This window comes from Neomonachus schauinslandi, chromosome 15 (assembly GCF_002201575.2).
Source record: "Neomonachus schauinslandi chromosome 15, ASM220157v2, whole genome shotgun sequence".
Lineage (NCBI taxonomy): Eukaryota > Metazoa > Chordata > Mammalia > Carnivora > Phocidae > Neomonachus > Neomonachus schauinslandi.
The window spans coordinates 37,359,539-37,376,556 of NC_058417.1; the positions used below are offsets into that span (position 1 = coordinate 37,359,539).

The 17,018-nt window shown below is 60.2% G+C and overlaps 1 protein-coding gene across 1 annotated transcript in view; it reads right to left on the reverse strand.

The window, feature by feature from the left end:
* Nucleotides 1-1,060: 1,060 nt before the first annotated feature.
* SRCIN1 (SRC kinase signaling inhibitor 1) overlaps nucleotides 1,061-17,018 on the reverse strand; it is a 67,298-nt gene continuing 51,340 nt past the window's right edge. Inside the window, exons 13-20 of the mRNA XM_044921632.1 lie at nucleotides 16,202-16,332; nucleotides 15,889-16,036; nucleotides 15,305-15,551; nucleotides 14,629-14,863; nucleotides 12,624-12,778; nucleotides 12,195-12,347; nucleotides 7,684-7,830; nucleotides 1,061-1,833 (exon numbers count right to left, since the gene is read on the reverse strand). Of these exons, the coding sequence (XP_044777567.1) occupies nucleotides 1,699-1,833; nucleotides 7,684-7,830; nucleotides 12,195-12,347; nucleotides 12,624-12,778; nucleotides 14,629-14,863; nucleotides 15,305-15,551; nucleotides 15,889-16,036; nucleotides 16,202-16,332 (1,351 nt within the window). The 3' untranslated portion in view covers nucleotides 1,061-1,698. The remainder of the gene's footprint in view (nucleotides 1,834-7,683; nucleotides 7,831-12,194; nucleotides 12,348-12,623; nucleotides 12,779-14,628; nucleotides 14,864-15,304; nucleotides 15,552-15,888; nucleotides 16,037-16,201; nucleotides 16,333-17,018) is intronic.

Genomic DNA, 17,018 nt, shown 5'->3' on the forward strand with positions numbered 1-17,018 from the left:
GGATTTTTTTTTTTCCTCTTCTTTTGTTATTTTTCAAAAAGGCCTGCTTGCCTTTGTACAAAAATGATCCAAAGCTAGAAAACAAGGGTGAACCAACAAAAACAAAACAAAACTAAAAGAAAGAAATGAAGAAACACAACCCCAGTGTCCCTTCCCTCCCCAACCCTCAACAGCTCCCCTGGCTCTCCCCAAACACTGACCTTCCAGCCAGGCCCCAGGGACTAGGAGGTTCTGCCCCTTCAATGGCTCCTTCTTTCTGTGCTTACTCAGGGAGACTACTCCCAAACCCTCCCCTGTGCTTACCCCACTTTGTGCTCCAAATAGGAATCCTGCTCCCCAGGGGCCCTACCCTATCTGCCTCCTCAAAACCCACCCACATACCACCCCGCCCCCACCTCCCCACCGGCCTCTCACCGTGCCCTCTGGGGGACCCGGGGCTAAGCACCAAAACTGGTCTTCCTCCCCTTCGCAGGACCTGGTCAAAAGCCTTGTTGCCCCAGCCTCTGCAAGGCAGGCATCCACAGGTTGGGTCTAGGGGCACGGGCTGGCTGGTCAGGCCTCAGGGGCCCTCGAAGATTTCACCTGGGGTCACCAGCTCCCCATTTAAAAATCATCTCACCCTTCCCTGCAAACCCTCAAATCTCAAAGAGGATGGTTAAAGGTCACGTCGCTTGACCTTTGAGTCAGAGCTGTCCTCACTGCCCCCCCATCAGCCCCTCTCTATTCCCCCCACTTCCCTCACCACAAGACCCTTCCCACCCTCCACGCCCCCAAATCTAGTTTTCTAGGCCCTTCATTCTTGCCCACCCCCATTAAATAAGTTAATGTCATTTAAAGTGCTAAATTAGGAAACCAAAAGTACCAAATAGCCCTCCTCGGGGCTGCCCTCTTCTGGGGCAGTGACCCCAGGGTCAGGCTGGCTGTTCAACAGGCCGCCCACAACCCACTACCCAAAAGGGCCCGCTCCTCGCTCGGCACAGGCTAGGTGGTTCCTCACCACAAGAAGGGAGTCCCAGGAAGCCAACTCCTCTCCAGGACCCACAGATTCAAAGGCCTCACACCCGCCCCCAGGCGCCCCCAACCCTGCCTCCCTGCCCAGCCCATCCATCTTGACTCCAGGCCCACAGGAGCATGAGCGGAAGGGAGTGGAGCAGCAGAGTTCGGGCACAGCGAAGTTGGGCAGCTGGGGCACCTCCAGGGCCAGAGTCTCCCTGCCAGCCTGATAGTGGGGTTGTTCCAACGTCCAGAGTTTCCTCCAGGAAGGTTTCCGAGGACGGGGAGAGGGGTGTCTCGCCGCTCCAAGTCTCCGTGGCTCAGAGTTTGTTTGGAGTGCTCTCAGGAAGGGAGCGTAGGGTCCAGGGGCTTTAGGATGGACGTGGGAGGAAGCGTGGGTAAAGAGAAAAGGGAGGGAGGATGACAGGAGGTGGGCCATTTTGGAACAGGAAATCAAGGGAAGGTGGTGTTTTGGTTTTTAGTTTTACTGTTCTGCTTTAAAAAAAAAAGATAATTAAAAGTGAATCAATTTAAAAAACCAAAAACACCAACAGGGGATGGGTGTAGAGAGCTGAGGAGGGCCACACCTGTGGCAAGCCAGAGACTAGGGTGGGGGTGGGGTAGAGATGAAGGGAAGAAGAGCAGGGAGAGAAATGGCAGGGGTCAGGAGGGGGAACAGGCTGAAATGGAGGTGGGAAGGGGCTTCTAGAAGGAGATGGAAGAATTCCTCGCCCCAAAGGAAGTCAATACAGGGATAGAGGTTCTGGAAGCCGAGGGCTTTTCTGAGACTGGGCTCGAGGTCTCATTTGACCCGCTCATCTCTTTAGATGGTTTAGTGGCCTGGAACAAAAACAGGGGTCAGGGGTCAGAGAGAGGATGGGAGATCCTTCATGCTGGCCCCCAGCTGAAGTTTTAAAAAATGAAAAACCTCCACAAATCCATGAGAAAATTAACTGCAAAAGGAAGAAGCCAGAGGGGCATCTGGAGAGAGTGAGCCCCTGAGATGGCGAGGAGGGGGCCACAGTGGGGGTGCAGAATAGAGTAGAGGGGGTGGGTACAGGGTTGGACCCAAAGGCTTGGGGACCAGGGTTACTGACAGGAAAGAGAGCAGGTGGAGAGAGACCAGAGAAGCACAAGGGAGGCCACACCCAGGACAAGGGGACAGGGAGATAGGGAGATAGGAGTGGGGAGGACAGGGGAGGGGAGGGAGAAGCAAGAGGTTAGCTGCCGCAGGGGTGCGGGGTGGCGAGGGCAGTGGCCCCAGCTGGGAGTAGGTGGGCTCTTAGTCTCAAGGGGCCAGCAGCCCAGCCAGACCCTTTTCTGACCTCTACAGGAGGCTGATCCTAACCAGAAGGTCTTACGGGGACAATGTGGGGCAAGCGGGTCCTCCCGGGGGAGCACTACTCTGAAGAACCCCCTCCCCAACCCCACCCCACCCCCAAGCTGGAGGAAAAGGCACTCACTGCCAGCCTCTGGCCCACGGCAGGAAGCCCCGCTGAGGCCCCTACAAGTGTTCTCCCAGCTTCCAGCCCACTGTGCAGCTCGGCTAGTTAGAAACAGCCGCGCCTCCTCCCACCCCAGCAGACTCCCTGTGTCTAGACTGGTTCTGGGTGTTTGTACGGTTCCAGAGCCATCTGCATCACCTCGAGAGGAGGAGGTGTCACAAATGCAGATTCCGGGGCCCTGCTCCAGGATCTCTCCCTCTCTGGCTCAGGCTCAGGCACCTGCATTTTGGGCAGGCACCCTAGGGGACCCTGCTGCACGCTTCACTTTGAGCGCCACTGGGGTTGGGGCTACACGGACTGGGTTTCTCTCTGTCGTATTCACTGCCCCCCCCCCGCCCCTCCCTTCCCCGCCTTGCATAGCTACTAGTGGGATAATGAACTGGTCTTGATTAAAAAAAAAAAAGGAAGGAAGGAAGGAGAAGGGGAGGGCTGGAAACTGCGCTGAGGCTCCTCGGGCCCCCGCCCGCAGCAGCTGCGGTCTGGGCAGGGCGGCTCTACAGCCCACCGCCCCCCCCCGCCCCCCCCCCCTGCTGGGCAGGCTCTATCAGACGCCAGCGGGGGCAACGAGGAGGCCTCGGGCAGCCTGACCGGCCGCCTGGAACTTGTCCTTGCTGTTGGCGGCCCCCACGTGCTCTTCCACCCACGAAGTGACTCCCCTGGGGTGTGCTGCTCACGCCCTGCAGCGCAGTCTACCTCTTCCCTTGCTGAAAATCCAGGCAAGAGGCTCCCCGTTTGGGTCTTCTGACCCCTCCCCCTCTTTCCTGTCGCAGTTCGTCTGGACTCACAGAGGCTCCAGGGCCCCAGCCACAAGATCCCTGGATTCACTGGGGCCTTTGCCCGAGGGGCATGTGCCAGGCCTGGCCCCTGCTCGCGGGGGGTGGGGGTGGGGGTCCCGGCACCTGGACCCGGAGACAGCCTCACGCCGTCTGACTCCCGGTCACTAGCCCTGGGCTCCAGGCCTGCCCCTCCCGTCCCAGCCTTTCCCGTTCAAAGTTCTTGCTCCCAAAGGCGGGTGGGCGGGGAGCCCCCTGCTTGTCTCCTCACATCTCGCCGCGTCCCAAGCCGGCTGCTGATTCCCTCCTGGCTGTCCTCTTTGTTCTCGACCCATCTCTCTAGTTGAAAGCTTTTTCTCTTCCTCCCCTTTAGCGTTTGTCGAGAGCCCCGGTCTGTTCTGCGCTTTGGTCTTGGGAACGCCCGCCTTCCAGCTTGGGCCGCCACCTGACTCCTGCACCGCTCAGGTGACACGTCCTCACCCAGGCGCTGGCCCCTTTCTGCCGGCGCTGGCCCCTTTCTGCCGCCGCCAGCGCGAGGCCTTTCCGCAGTAGCCGCGGGGGCGGTCAGCGGCCTGCGTGGACACGCCCGCTCCTTCCTCACGGAGACCCGGGCGGCTTGTACTGCTCTGTGAGCACCCGTTTGCCCTCCCAGCCGCCTTCCCTCCCGGCTGACTGGCCGCAGGGACGCGTCAAGCCCCCTCCCCTGAAGCTGAGGGCGCACATGGCCATCGTGCCCCCTGCCCTGTCCCGGGCTGCGGAGGTTCTCTGGTAACACAGCTGCCATCTCTGGAGCTTTCCGTCACTTCATTTACCCACCAGCCCTCTTCTGTCACTTCCAAGTACGTCCAGAGAAGCAGAATGCTGTCACCTTCAACTTCCAGCCGGGGGTGGAGACTGGAACGGTTCGCGGGGCCTAGTCGGCTGAGCCCCGCATCCCTACTCTTCCTGCAGGTCAGCACGCTGCCCCGCCCCCCCGCGGTGTGACATAGATCTCCGCACAGGGACAGGTCACCTTGTTGTGGCAGACCCTGCTGGCGCCTCTTCCAGGGCCACTCCCAGTGTCCCTTCCTCCGCTGCCCGCACGCCCTCCTTCCTGATGAAATCCTGCCCGGATCAGGCCCTGGGCTATCAGGAGAGGTGGGCCTTTCCCCCAGCCCAAGGGGGTTGGGTCCCGAGCAATCTACCCAATTCAAGCAATTCCCTTCTCCTTGCCAGTGACTGATTCGGGAACGGACAATGGGAAGAGAGGGGAGATCAGTTAGGGGCTTCTGGGAAAGGTCCTCCTGCTCCTGACCCGATCTGTGGGGCTGGGGCCCCCCCCTCCCCGGGGAGTGAAGGCAGCCATGCCGAGGGCGGGGAGGAAGGATGACGGGACAGCAGGACACTCTGAGGAGATGCACCAGGGGTGCAACAGATTTCCTAGCCCTAGTAGAAGAGGAGGGGCCCATGGTTTCCCATCTGCAGCAGGCCCGGGCTCCTTGCACCCCTGGGAATCTGGCTACCATCCCACCCCTGGATCTCCAGCATGACATCCTCGGGCTTTTTCTCAATTGTTTCTTCTGGTGTCTTTGTAGTATAAGGCCCTGTTGCAGCCACGTCTCAGAACTCTCTTCCCCCCATTTTGGTGTCCCTGGTCCTGGCACTTTTATTCTTCCCCTCGTCATTCTCAAAGGCAGCTTTGAGCCCCAAGTGTTAGAACCACGTGACGAGAGAAAGGCCTCTGCCCAGCCCTCGGCGCTGACAAGCGTACAGACAACGACCAAGTGCAACTGAGGACGATGGGAACTGTCCTTCACAGGGCACTTGAGGGCTTTCCCAGTTCCTTCCCACACCTGGTATGATGTGACCTCAGAAGCCTGCTGCTGGGTTTTTGTCTCTATTGTACAGATGAGGGAAGAGCCAGCAGAAGGCAGAGGACTTTGACCAAGTTCACAGCCTGAGCTGATAGGGAGCGCTGTCCAGGCCCAGAGGACAGAGGGCCAGGTGATCCAGAGTGGCTGGAGCAAACTGAGGGTGTGGGGCGGAGAGCGCCAGGAGAACCGGGAGGAAGGAATCCAGGTTGGTCATGGAAGTGCTCTGGGCAGCAGGTGAAGGACTTTTGATTTTCTCATCTGGCAGGGAGCAGTGGGCCTGGGTTTAAAGCTGGGGGGATGACATGAGCAGATGTGCAATTTACACACATCCGTCCCCAGCCCACAGGTCTGGGAAAATAGGTTAGAGGTGACAGAGTGACAGGGAGACCCTAGAAGGGCATGCATTTAGGTAACGAGGCATAGGATGGTTTTTATCCCTGCTTCTTTAAGAAATGTCCACAAGGAACGTATATTTGTTAGGAAAAAGGTGCTTTGTAATGAAAGGCAACCAGAAAGTGAAAGCGAGAGGCACGGCCAGGCCTATGGCCCTGGGGCGGGGGGGAGACAACCTGAACAGTAGGTGGGAGGATGCCCCGGGGGTGGGTGACATTTTCTGAGGGGCAGCCTTGGGCTCAGAACAGAGCCCGGGGCAGGGACAGATGGCGCCCCAGGAGAGGAGTGTGTGGTATGAGGAGCAAAGAGGCTCAGGAGGAAGCGGGGCCCAGCGAGGTGAGGAGGTGTGCAGAGGAGAGACACCCAGCAGGGAGCCGGGAGGGTCAGGGTGAGGGCTGGCCAGGGAGGAGAGGAATGGAGGGCCTACACAGCATCCCCCTGAGCGTGTGTGTGTGTGTGTGTGTGTGTGTGTGTGTGTGTGTGAATGCTTGCGGCTGCAGAAGGCCTAGCCCGGCCCTGGCGGGAGGCTGGAGGGAAGGCCAAGTGGGCTGGGGACTGAATGGAGGCCACAGAGGTGACAGAGGGGCTGGAGAGAGGCTCTGGGTGCCCCAGGACGGGGAGTCAGGGTGAGAGATGGCTGAGCAGTTACAGCTGGAGAGGCTGAAGGCAAGGTGTGTATGGGGGAGGGGACAGGCACAGGGTGCCAATCCTCCTGCACCCTCGCCAGCTGCATGACCGTGGCTAGAACCTCAGTTTCCCCATCTCTTGAGTGAGCATCAAAAGGACCTTCCTCAGAGTGGTGTGGCGAATGGGAAATGAGAGAACCCGTGTGTCTGGCACAGGGAGCACCCCGCGCATGTCAGCTGCTGTTCTGGACAGGAAGGATGGACATGGGACGAGGGGGACTCAGGCAGTGTGGAGGCAGGACAAGGAGTTAGGGTGGGATTTGCACGGTGTGTCCGGGGACCCACGAGGAAGACGGTGGGCCAGCAGGGAGCCGGGGAGGAGAGCTGGTCAGGGGCGGGTGGGACTGGGATGGCCGTCTCCGTGGGTCCCTCCAGGGAACCAGCAGCCCAGGGCTGTTGCAGGGCCGTGGGGTGGGAAGGGCTTTGTGATTCCTGGGCCCCGTCTTGGCTCTGATGCCACCTTGCTGTGTGCCCTCAGGAAGCCCCTTTCCTTCTCTGAGCTGCCCCCTCATCAGTGAAGAAGGGAGTTGGACTTGCCACCTCTAACCTACTGCCTCAGAGCCTAGAACCTTCTTCAGGTCACAGCACCTGGACATTTCACAGTGCCCATTCCCACCCTGGCACCCACAACAGGCCTGGCACGCAGGAGCTGCTCAGAAATACTTACTGAACCAAATGAGTGCACGAAAGGTCTCTCTCAATATCTAGGTCCAGGGTCCACCCTGCACCTTCTGACCAGGCCACGCAGTGGGCCACAGGTCAGAAACACCCACGGGTGGGGCTGTCACTTCTATACTGGCCCCAAGCCCGCTGACTACATCTGACAGAGGGTACAGCATCCCTACCGTCCCCACCCCACCGGGGGGGCCACAGTACTTCTCCCTTTCCCCGTTGACATCAGTGGAACCCACCAAAGCCCACACACTGAAGAGCAGATGCAAAATTGGTTTCTCCCTCAGCTGGAAGATGGCCTGAGAGCCAAAAGCGAGGACTGATGACAGTGGGGTGCCCCCCAGAGAGCAGGGGGCTGAGAGCAGGGAGAGGAAGCCGAGCAGCAGCGAGCAGTGGCAGGAAGACCAAGGGACATCGAAGCCCCCTCCCACACCCCAGGGCAGGCCGGGCCTTGGAAGGCCGCGGGCCAGCGGGGACAAAAGACTGCTGGGTCCCCCTCCTCCAGGAGCAGCTGGGGAGAGGGCCTTCTCTGCCAGGTGGGGGTCTCCGGAAAGGGGAGTGGCCTGGTTGAAAATACGTGTTCTAAACCAGATCCAGAGCGCTGGGGTTGGCAGGAGGAGGGACAAGATGGCTCAGGGGACCGGTGGGGCCGTTCTGGCAGGGAGGAGGTCTCTGGGCATTTGGCAGGAAGGTGGCCACAGGCGTGCTGGCAGGAGCCGCCCCGCACACAGCCCCAACGCACAGCAGCGCAGGGGAAGGGGAGGGGCCAGGATGGGTCGAACCCCGCCCCCCAAGGGGCCACGCCTACCTGCTGCTGGGCCTGGATCCTCATGTATTCCGCCCTCTGCTTGCCGTGCTTGCTTTTGTCGGGGCTTCCCGCCTGGCTCTGCACCGCCTTCAGCCGAGAGGCCCCTGGAGTCACCACCTTCATGGGTGGCACGCTGCCACCACCACTCTGCAGGAAGAGGAACAGGGTGGGGTTGAAGGTGGGATCACACAGGAATCCTAGGTGCTGGGTGGGGTTTCTGGGGCTGGGTCCTCTTCAGTGGGCCCTTTGAGAACTGGAGACCTTTGGACCTCCCTGCCTCCACATCCCTGGCCAGGACCCAGGTCCACTCTCCAAGGCCAGGGTTAAGGCCTCCCTGCAGAAGAGGGACAGGGGCCTCCCAGCCAGGTTCCCAGCAGCTCCCCAGTGACAGCTCTTCGGTAGTTTCCTTGAGTAGCCCAGGGGCAGCAGGTGCCTTCCGGGGAGCCACTTCTAAAGTGAGAGTCGCTGCCATCACCCCCACTCCTGACGAGGTACCCTTTTCTGAGTCTCCCAGAGCATGCTTGAGATTTGAGGGGGGTCTTTATGACGGCAGACAGGGTGGGACCCACATCTTCCTCTGAATGGGAGGATGGGGGTGAAGTCTCCCTAGAGATGGACAAGTCCAGCTCCTCTGAACCACCCCAATTCAGAGGCGCAGACAGAGAAACAACAGAGGCAAAGAGAGTCAGACAGGAGAGGGGGGAGGGGAGCGTGGGGATGGAAAAGGAAGAGAGAACTTTATTTGTTGGTTTATAGGTACAGAGCAGAGGGGAGAGGACCTGGTCCCTGCCAGGGCTGCTAGGGCCGATCCCTGGGTAGGCCAGCTTCCCAGCCTCCCGGGGCTCTGCCTGCAAACCCCACCCGGTGCCGGGCTCCCAGGAGGCTAGCAGGAGCTGACAAAAGGCCAGTGGCAGGAGGGGGCTGGCGTGGTGCTCCTGCAGACCCCCACTCCCTCCAGCTCTGAGGACCGAGAGACTGGAGCATGAAGGCAGGAGGAGAGGCTAGGGTAGGAGGCAGCCACCTGGGGCCCGGGTGGCAGGGGTGGGGGGCTGCCAGGGGGTCCCGCGGCGAGGGTTGTGCCCATCTGGCTCAGGGCTTCTTCTAGCTCCCGGAGTGTCTCCTCCAGGCTGTCCATCCGCTGGGTGGTGGCGCCTCTCACTGTGCAGCCTAGGCCTGCAGCAGGCTGGGCCCTGGGCTCCCCACTGCAGGGTTGGGCATCCTCTCCGGTGTCCTTGGGGGTCTTCTCTGGCTGGGTCTCAGCAGTGGAGGGCTCCTGAGTGCCGTCAGGGGCTGGTGCCCAAGGGCAGGGAGCTCCGGTGCCTCCTTCCGCTGGGCTGCAGCTCTCTATCCCCAGTCTCTTCAGAGCTGCCCCTTCCTTCTCAGGCGCCAAGCAGCTCCTGGGCTGGGAAGCCTTGGCCACCACCTCTGGCAGGGCCTGGGAACCACTGCAGCCCCTCCCGCTGCCAGCCAGGGTCCGGGGGTGCGGGGTGGGGGTTGTCCTGGGACCGGCTTCCTCAGGTCTGGCCCCTGGTGGGGAGGGAGGGCTGGGGGTACACTCCGTCAAGATGATCCGGGGGACGCAGAAGGCCCTGGGCCTTGGGGCAGCCTGCGGGGAGAGGAGAGATGAGGGAGAGTCTGATCCCGGCAAACGGAACGCCCTGAGCTGGGATGGGGGGTTAGACGCGGGTGAGCCCAGCCCCTTCCTTGCGCAGATGGGAAAACCGAGGCAGGGGAGGGTGGTGACTGAGTTTACTCAGCAAGTCAGAGGCAAAGCCAGGACTGGAACTCAGGTCCCTTCCCACCCCACACTAGGGTTCCCCCACTTTCTGGCAGGGACGCCGGTTTCCCCGGAAGCACAGACGCAGGCCTACCTCTCATTGCCCATGTTAAACTCCGGGAGCAGGGCCCACGGGCACTGCCAGGAGTCTGCCCGTCTGTGCAATGAGGTAACCGTAGCACGGAGTTGGTGAGAATTCAGTGCGCTCACGTGGGCGTGGGCTTGGAGCAGTACCCGGCCTGTTGTAAGCACTCGGCCAATATTAGCTCTTTGTCGAATTGACCTGAATGGCCTCTGGCCTCAGAGGCTGGGGCTGTCGTGCTCTTCTCAGAGTGGCCCCTTGCCCCTTACTTCTGGAGCTTTCCCAAGGGCTTCACAGCCTCAAGGGGCAGGGCTCACATCCCTCGGCTGCACACACGCTCCGCAAAGCTAGAGCACTGTTTCTGTGTGAGCGTCGCCTGCTCTGGCTTTGGGGGAGCCCCCCACTCACTAACCCCCAACTTGAGTGAATTCTGGTCTAATTCAGACCAGCAGAGTCTTGTGCCAGGCACTGTCATATACGTCTTCATCTTGAGTCCTTACTATAACCCACGACATGGTGACCGCTCCTATGGTCCCCACTTGACAGATGAGGAAATCGGGGGTGGGTGTCATGTGATTCTCCCAAGGTCACTCACCCACAGCTAGTTAGTGGCAGAGCCAGGATTTGAACCCAGGCAGTCTGGCTCCAAGTCCAGTGCTCTTTCCACTAAAAGGAGCCATGGGGGAGATTCGGGAGGGGGCAGCAGGGACCTCAAGCCCCCCACCCAAGGTACCCCACCCAGCCCTGCCACCTGCTTACCTGGATGGAGACTGGGAAAGCAGAGAGGCGACCCATGCCTGCCTGGCTCCACCGCTCAGTGGCGCCTCAGGATGCAGAGGGTAAGCCAGCTCAACCAGCAGAGGGGCTTTGCCCCTGGGCTCCTTCAGGTCTGGCTCCCAGAGGCCAGAGAGAGGCAGGAGCTGGGTGCAGTGGGTCAAAGTGCCAAGGGCACGGCCAGCCCAGGGGGCACCCCCTGCACGCTGCTCATGCCCGGACGGCTCCTTGGACCGCTCTGTGCCCATCCTTTGCCCAGCAGATGGTTTTGTCCACCTGTCTGCTCCCCCTGGCCAAGGAGTCAAAGCACCACAAGCCTCAAGCCAGGCCAGAAATTAGGTGGCGGCCAGCATGGAGCCCACGGTGGCCCAAAGGGAACCAGACAGGCGGGTGAGCATGTGTATGGGGGAGGCTGCCCTCCTCAGAGCAGAGGCTCTCCTGCCCCAACCTGACTGGGAAGACAGAGGGATTCCCAGACCACCTCCCCCAGTGCCCCCTCCTCGAGTGCAGTCCCCTGGGGGTGTAGACAGCAGGCCCACCCAACATTCCCAAGAAAAGATAAAGAGAAAATAAGCGCAGCAGGACAACAGCAAGGACTGAAGTTAGAAAGAGCCAGCCGCCAAGGAAGGGCATGACTTTCTTCTCCTCCAAGTTCCCTGACCACTGGGGCCATGCGAGAGAGGGAGGCTGTAAGTGAGCCTTTCTCCTGGGGTGTCCTGACCCCCAGTGCAAGGCATAGGTTCTAGTGGGAGAGCCCCACCAGGCACCAGTGGCGGAGGAGGGGCTTCTGGAGCAGGGACTAGGCAAGGGCTCAGGACGAAGTCAGATTTTGAGTTGGACCTAAAGTCATGTAGTGAGCAGGATCCAAGCTCCAGTCTTGAACCAAGACAAAACCCAGGCTCTGGGTCAGCCCTAAACTCTGGCTGCAGCTTGGAACAAAATACCCAACTCAGAATCAAGCCTGTAAGAAAAATGCGGCCACGGCAGGGCGGGGAGTGGGGGGGCGCCAGGTACCAGACCGCTTAGTCTCCGTGCCTGTCCTTGGAGCCGGGGAGGGGGAGTCCAGGCAGGCGGGGCTGTGGGAGCAGCGGTACTTGGGGACGTGACTGGTGTGTTAGCGGGTTAGCGTGAGAGGTGAGGAGAGGAAGGTGTGGAGGCACAGGCAGAGAGAGAGCTGTGAGAGGTGGGGGGCAGCCCGTTACCTTCCATGTGGGGCCCTGGGCTGAGCCCCCAGGGGGCCCCAGGTCCTGGGGTGCCAGCAAGATGGGGATCGGCTGGCGGCGGGGCGTGGGGGGGAGGGAAGACACTGAGCTTCTCTCAAACACCTGGGGAGCAGAAGGTGGGGGCAGGTTTGGAGAAGGGGGCACAGGGAGGACAGGGGTGCCGGTCTAAGGCCCACAGGGAGGGACCCCAGCCTTACTCCTTGGCCCCTCACCATGCTCACTGGCCACTCTGCCCTCCATCTCGTCTCCTCCTCCGGAGGCCTAGGTGGTCAGGGTCTCCAGCCACTTGGGGAGGGGGGCTGAGAACACTTGAGTATGGGCAGGGAGCTCAAGGTACTTGGGGATCAGTGTGTTAAAACACTCTGTCCTCAGAACATTCAGGGCTGGGTGTGTCAGAGCCTAGGGGGTCTCGGGGCAGTTGTGGGGGTGTCAGAGACTACAATGAAAATACTCAACCCTGCGAAGGCCCCCTCCCCCCATTTTACAGTGGCAGAGAAATCAAGGCAAGAAGGATGCGTTCCCGTACAGGCCAGCCCTTGGCAGGAGCACAGGACCCCAGTCACCCCCACCCCCAGCCCCATACCCCGGGGTCATCTTGGTGGGGAAAGGGAGGGGCCTGGCTGAGGCCTCGGGACCAGGCATGCCCCTAACCCACCTCTAGCTCGGCGATGATGCGGTCCTCATCGTCCTCATCTTTGATGGCAGAGGCCATGATGGGCGGTGTGGAGGCTGGGCGGGCCACCTCGGACACGGTCCGGCGCAGCTTCACTTGGGGCTTCTGCACCTCCAGCTCCTCGGACTCGGCCTTCTGCAAGGCCCAGGCCCCCGTCAAGACCAGACTCTGCCCGCCTCCAGCAACAGCTCGCATCCTCGGCCCCATCAATGCCAGACCACTTCCTGCCCCAGCTCGTCTGCCGCTTCCGCTGTCCCCTGTCCCCTGTCCCCTGCCAGGCGGCCCCCTTCCCACCATGGAAGCCTGAGCTGGAGGCAGAGTCGCCCTGCGCCAGCCCCCTTTTTTCCTTCCACCCCAGAGGGTCTTCAGAGGTCCACTCGGGTATCCCGCCGCCCCAGGTGGGGTCGGTACCTTGATGAAGGCTGAATCCTTCTTGCTGGTGACCACCACCTCTCCCGTGCGCGTGGTGGTGAGGCCGTGGGAGGAGGGGAAGCTCCGGCGGGGCGGGGGTGGCGGGGGCGACTTGGAGGGCTTCTCCGTGCGGTACCGAGGCACTGTCAGCTCATCTGTGGGCAGCCAAGGGGCTGGGGGTCAGGGGACCTTTAACCTTGGAGTCTGGGCACCCAGGAGAGAAATCTTGCTTCCTCCTCTGGGGAGGAGGGGAGAGGAGAGGGAAGCTCAGGGAGAGGACACAGGCCCCTCCTCCTTCTCTCTCAGCTCCGGACGGAAGCCAGGCCGGCACCCCTCTTAGTGTACTCAAAGTGCGGCCCCCGGGCCACCGACCAGCAGCACCTGCAGCTTCTGGGAGCTTGTTAGAAATGCAGAAGCTCAGGTCTCTCCCAGAGCTGCTGAACCAGAATCCACATTTTGACGGATCTTCCGGTGATTTCATGCACACATTCAAGTTTAAGAAGCGCTGTCCTAGGGCGCCTGAGTGGCTCAGTTGGTTAAGCGACTGCCTTCGGCTCAGGTCATGATCCTGGAGTCCCTGGATCGAGTCCCGCATCGGGCTCCCTGCTTGGCAGGGAGTCTGCTCCTCCCTCTGACGCTCCCCCATCTCATGCTCTCTCTGTCTCTATCCCATTCTCTCTCTCAAATAAATAAATAAAATCTTAAAAAAAAAAAAAAGAAGCACTGTCCTAATCCATCCATCTCTTTCCCCCTGCCCTTCAGCTGCGGCTCTGCACCCGTCTTCCTCTCTTCTCCATCAAGAGACAGCGGTTAAACTTGCAAGAGCCTGATGCCACCCATCAGGCGCTCCCTGCCCCTGTTTCTTCAGGGGTGGGGGCGGTTTCCAGGGCAACCTACAGAAAAGTCACTCAAACTCGACCCTCCTCTGCCTTTGAGCCCCAGTGCCTTCCCATGACCCCAAACCATGTCCATGCTCCTTGGCCCAGCGTCTTCCACTCATGCCAATGTTTCAGCTTCAGCTCTGCTTGCTCCTTCCTGGCCTGAACCCCGCTCAGCAACACCAAACACACCCCTCCAGGCATTTGCAGGTGCCGTTCCCTCTCGCCGAAATGCCCTCACTCACTGGCCAGGGAAAAGCCTACTTGTTTTCAAGACTCCAAGGGGAAGTGACGTGCAGTGGGAAGCCCTCCCCGCCCTCCCAGGGCCTCCTGTAGGACTGCACCCCACGGCTGCAGTTAGCACCCGCATCCCGTGTCTGGTCTGCACACTGAGCGGGGCCTGGGACAGATCCCTTCGCTACACTGAGCCTTAGTGTCCTCATTGGCAAAATGGGAATAATTACTGTAGCTGCCTCCTGGGGTTGCCGCAAAATTGTAAGGATTAATATATAGAAAGCATCTGGGGTAGTTCCTGTCACATAATATGTGCCTGATAAGCAAAAATGCTAGTATTACACCCCCACTAAATTTTAAGCTCCTTGAAAACAAGTGGTGTCTCTTCTCCTTATCCCCAGCACCCAGCACCCAGTACCCAGCACCCAGCACCCAGTAGGTGCTTGACAAATACAGAGAACAAGAATGAATAAATGAAGGAATGATGACTGCTATTTCTGGTCGGATTTCTGCCTCCCCTGTGAGCTCACAGGCTGGCGGGGGGACACAAAAACCAGGTCCACGAGGACCAGCACCATGCCCGTCTCGGCACGGCCAGGGCCAGAGCACACGCTTGGTCACTCTTGCCCTGGACTTGCTCTCCTCCCTGTGTGGGCCTCTCAGCCGCAGTCAGGGCAGTGGGAAAAGCCCCAGATCGAGTCCAGCCCCACTCTGTCCTCTGGGTCTCCCCACAGCGGCTGAGGTTCAGGCTGCTGAGGCCCCAGCACCTCCCCCCTCCGGCAGTCCAACCCCAGAGATATCCCGCCCAGGTGCCCCCCCTTCAACCCGAGAGCTCCTGAAGATGGGGCTCCCCTCGTCTGGGCTCTTCACCAGTCCCCTACCCACCCCCATACCTGAGCCCCTCCTCCCACTGGGCTCGGTTCGCGGGGCTGCCTTCTGGCCGTGGGGGACCTTGGGGGGCTTGTGGTCAGGGGTGGGGGCCAGGCCTGGGTGGGCTTTGCTCGCACAGTCCAGGTCAGGGATGGCCTTCAGCAGCTCTGCCTGTGTCTCCTCCAGCAGCCGGTTGATGTCCTTGGCGCTGTACTGGGTCAGGGCTGCCCGCTTCTCCTCCCAGTCTCTCTCGGCAGCCTGGAAACGAGGAGCGGGGGTCAGCTGTGAAGCAGGGGCTGCAGCCCCTTCCCCCAGCCACACATGCCAGGAACGGAGAAGGAAGTTTGGTCCAGCCCCCAGGGGACCCTCAGACTTCTTGAGTATTCTCTTTCCCTGTAAGTCTGGAATGCCACCACCATCATATACTCCTCTCTTGACAATACTTAGCCCTGTTTTGGAACATTCTATTCTGTTTCATTGACCACATAGCCTATTCTTAGGCCAACACCACACTGCCTTGATTGTTATCGTTTTAGAAAATGTTTTTCTGTCTGGCAGAGCTCATGCCACCATCAATGTGTCTCTCAGACTTCCTCCTCCCCCAGGAAAAAGTACCCACGTGTTGGCGCTTCCCAATCTAGGATGGTGGTAAGAATGTGTGAGCTGAGCTCATGCACCCCCCTGTCCCGGGCCCAGCACCTCAACAGACACAGCCTTGTCCACGCTTCTCTTGCCAGCAGCATCCAGGCCTTTGGTGGGGTTGCCCCCCTTGGGAGTAGGAGGGGCTCCCTCGGCCGGCCCGCTCAGCTCGTGGAGGTTCAGTGGAGGGCTGGGGGGTGGCATTTCGAAGTCCAAGCTCTTGTTGAAGTCTGTCTCAGCCGTCACCTTCTTGGGGGACTGATTCAGGAGGTTGTTGGGGGGTGGCCACACACCCTCGTCCACTTGCCTGGGTTTGGGAGAGTTAGGAACAGTTGTGAGGCCCGCATGTTGGTGGCCCCATGCAAGCGAAGCCTGGCCTGGGGGAGGCAGGGTGCGAGGAGGGCTCTGGGATCTTGCAGGACAGATGGGGGGGGCCTGGGGAGGAGTGACCGCATCCAGCATAAGGGAGAGCCAAGCCTACACCGTGCCAGGGGTCACAGGTCAGAGGGGAGGTACAGATCCAGTTGGCACACCAGTGACCTCTACAGGAGTCAGGGTAAGGGGTCAGGCTAATCTATCAATGCCTGGCATGTGACCTCCTGGGGAATCGGAGGTCGGAGATAAGATGTCAGGGAGGGAAAGACCTTCGGATCTGGGCCAGCATGTCTGTGACCCCACGGCAGCGTTTGAGCAGCCCGTCCAGGCGCTGTGGCTCCTCCTTCAGGAACTTCACGGCCTCCACCTCCACACGCAGCACTACCCGCATCTTGCTCTGCAGGCCTGGGAAGTGAGCTGAGGCACCAGAGGAGTGAGCTGGGGAGGGAGCAGCTCCAAGGACAAGGGAGGATGGGCAGCAGGGAGGGCAGTGCCTGGGGGTGGGGCTGGGCGTGGGGGTGCAGCAGGGACTGCGGGCCTGGACCGCATGCCACACTCTCGCCTCCTCGCCTCTGGGCTCACCCTTGAGCTCGGTCAGCGTCTCCCCAAGCTGCTTCAGCACCAGGGCCTTCTCCTCCAGCTCCGGCCCCGGCACCAGGCGGTGGTTGTGTGACACATCCCGCTGGATCTTCTCCACCGACTTCTCCAGGTCACTGCAACCAGAGAGAGACCCCTCAGCCCCTCTGGCCCCAGCCCAGCCCCCTGAAATTGGGCAAATGGCAAGAAATGAGGCCACCAGTCAGATCAAAATTAAAAGCCATCCACCAGGCTACATGCCCAAATGAAATCAGAAATGCCAAACCCCAGAGATAAGACTTCAGATGAGTTCCCTAATAGGTGCCCTGGGTCCCCCCCCGTCCCCGCCCTTATGGCGCCGTCGAAGTTCTGGTCCTTAGCAACATCAACCCAAATTTCTCTCCCTATAACTTGCATCCTCTGGTTCTCATTCTGCCGAGGAAGCAGGAGAGAACCTGGCGGCCTTTCAGGGAACTGCAGGCAGTTAGCTGCACGTGCCCCTACAAGGTCTCTTCTCTTGAGGGGAGGCACAGCCACATCCCTCTACCCTTTCTCGGCTATCCAGATGCTCAGCCTCTTTCCTTGAGGACAAGACTGCTTTCAATTGTCAGAGGGTTTATGCTGAGCTTGTGCCATTTTAAACCCCACATCTTTCTAAAATGTAAGTCATACCAAGTCATTCCCCCCGTGTTGAACCCTACATGGATCCCGTCATCCTGAGGCTGAACTCCAAGTGAAGAAGGGCATGAGGGTAGTAGGTGAAAATTTGGCTCTAGAGTCAGACAGATCCAAATTCCAATCCCAGCTCTGCCCCACCCAGCAG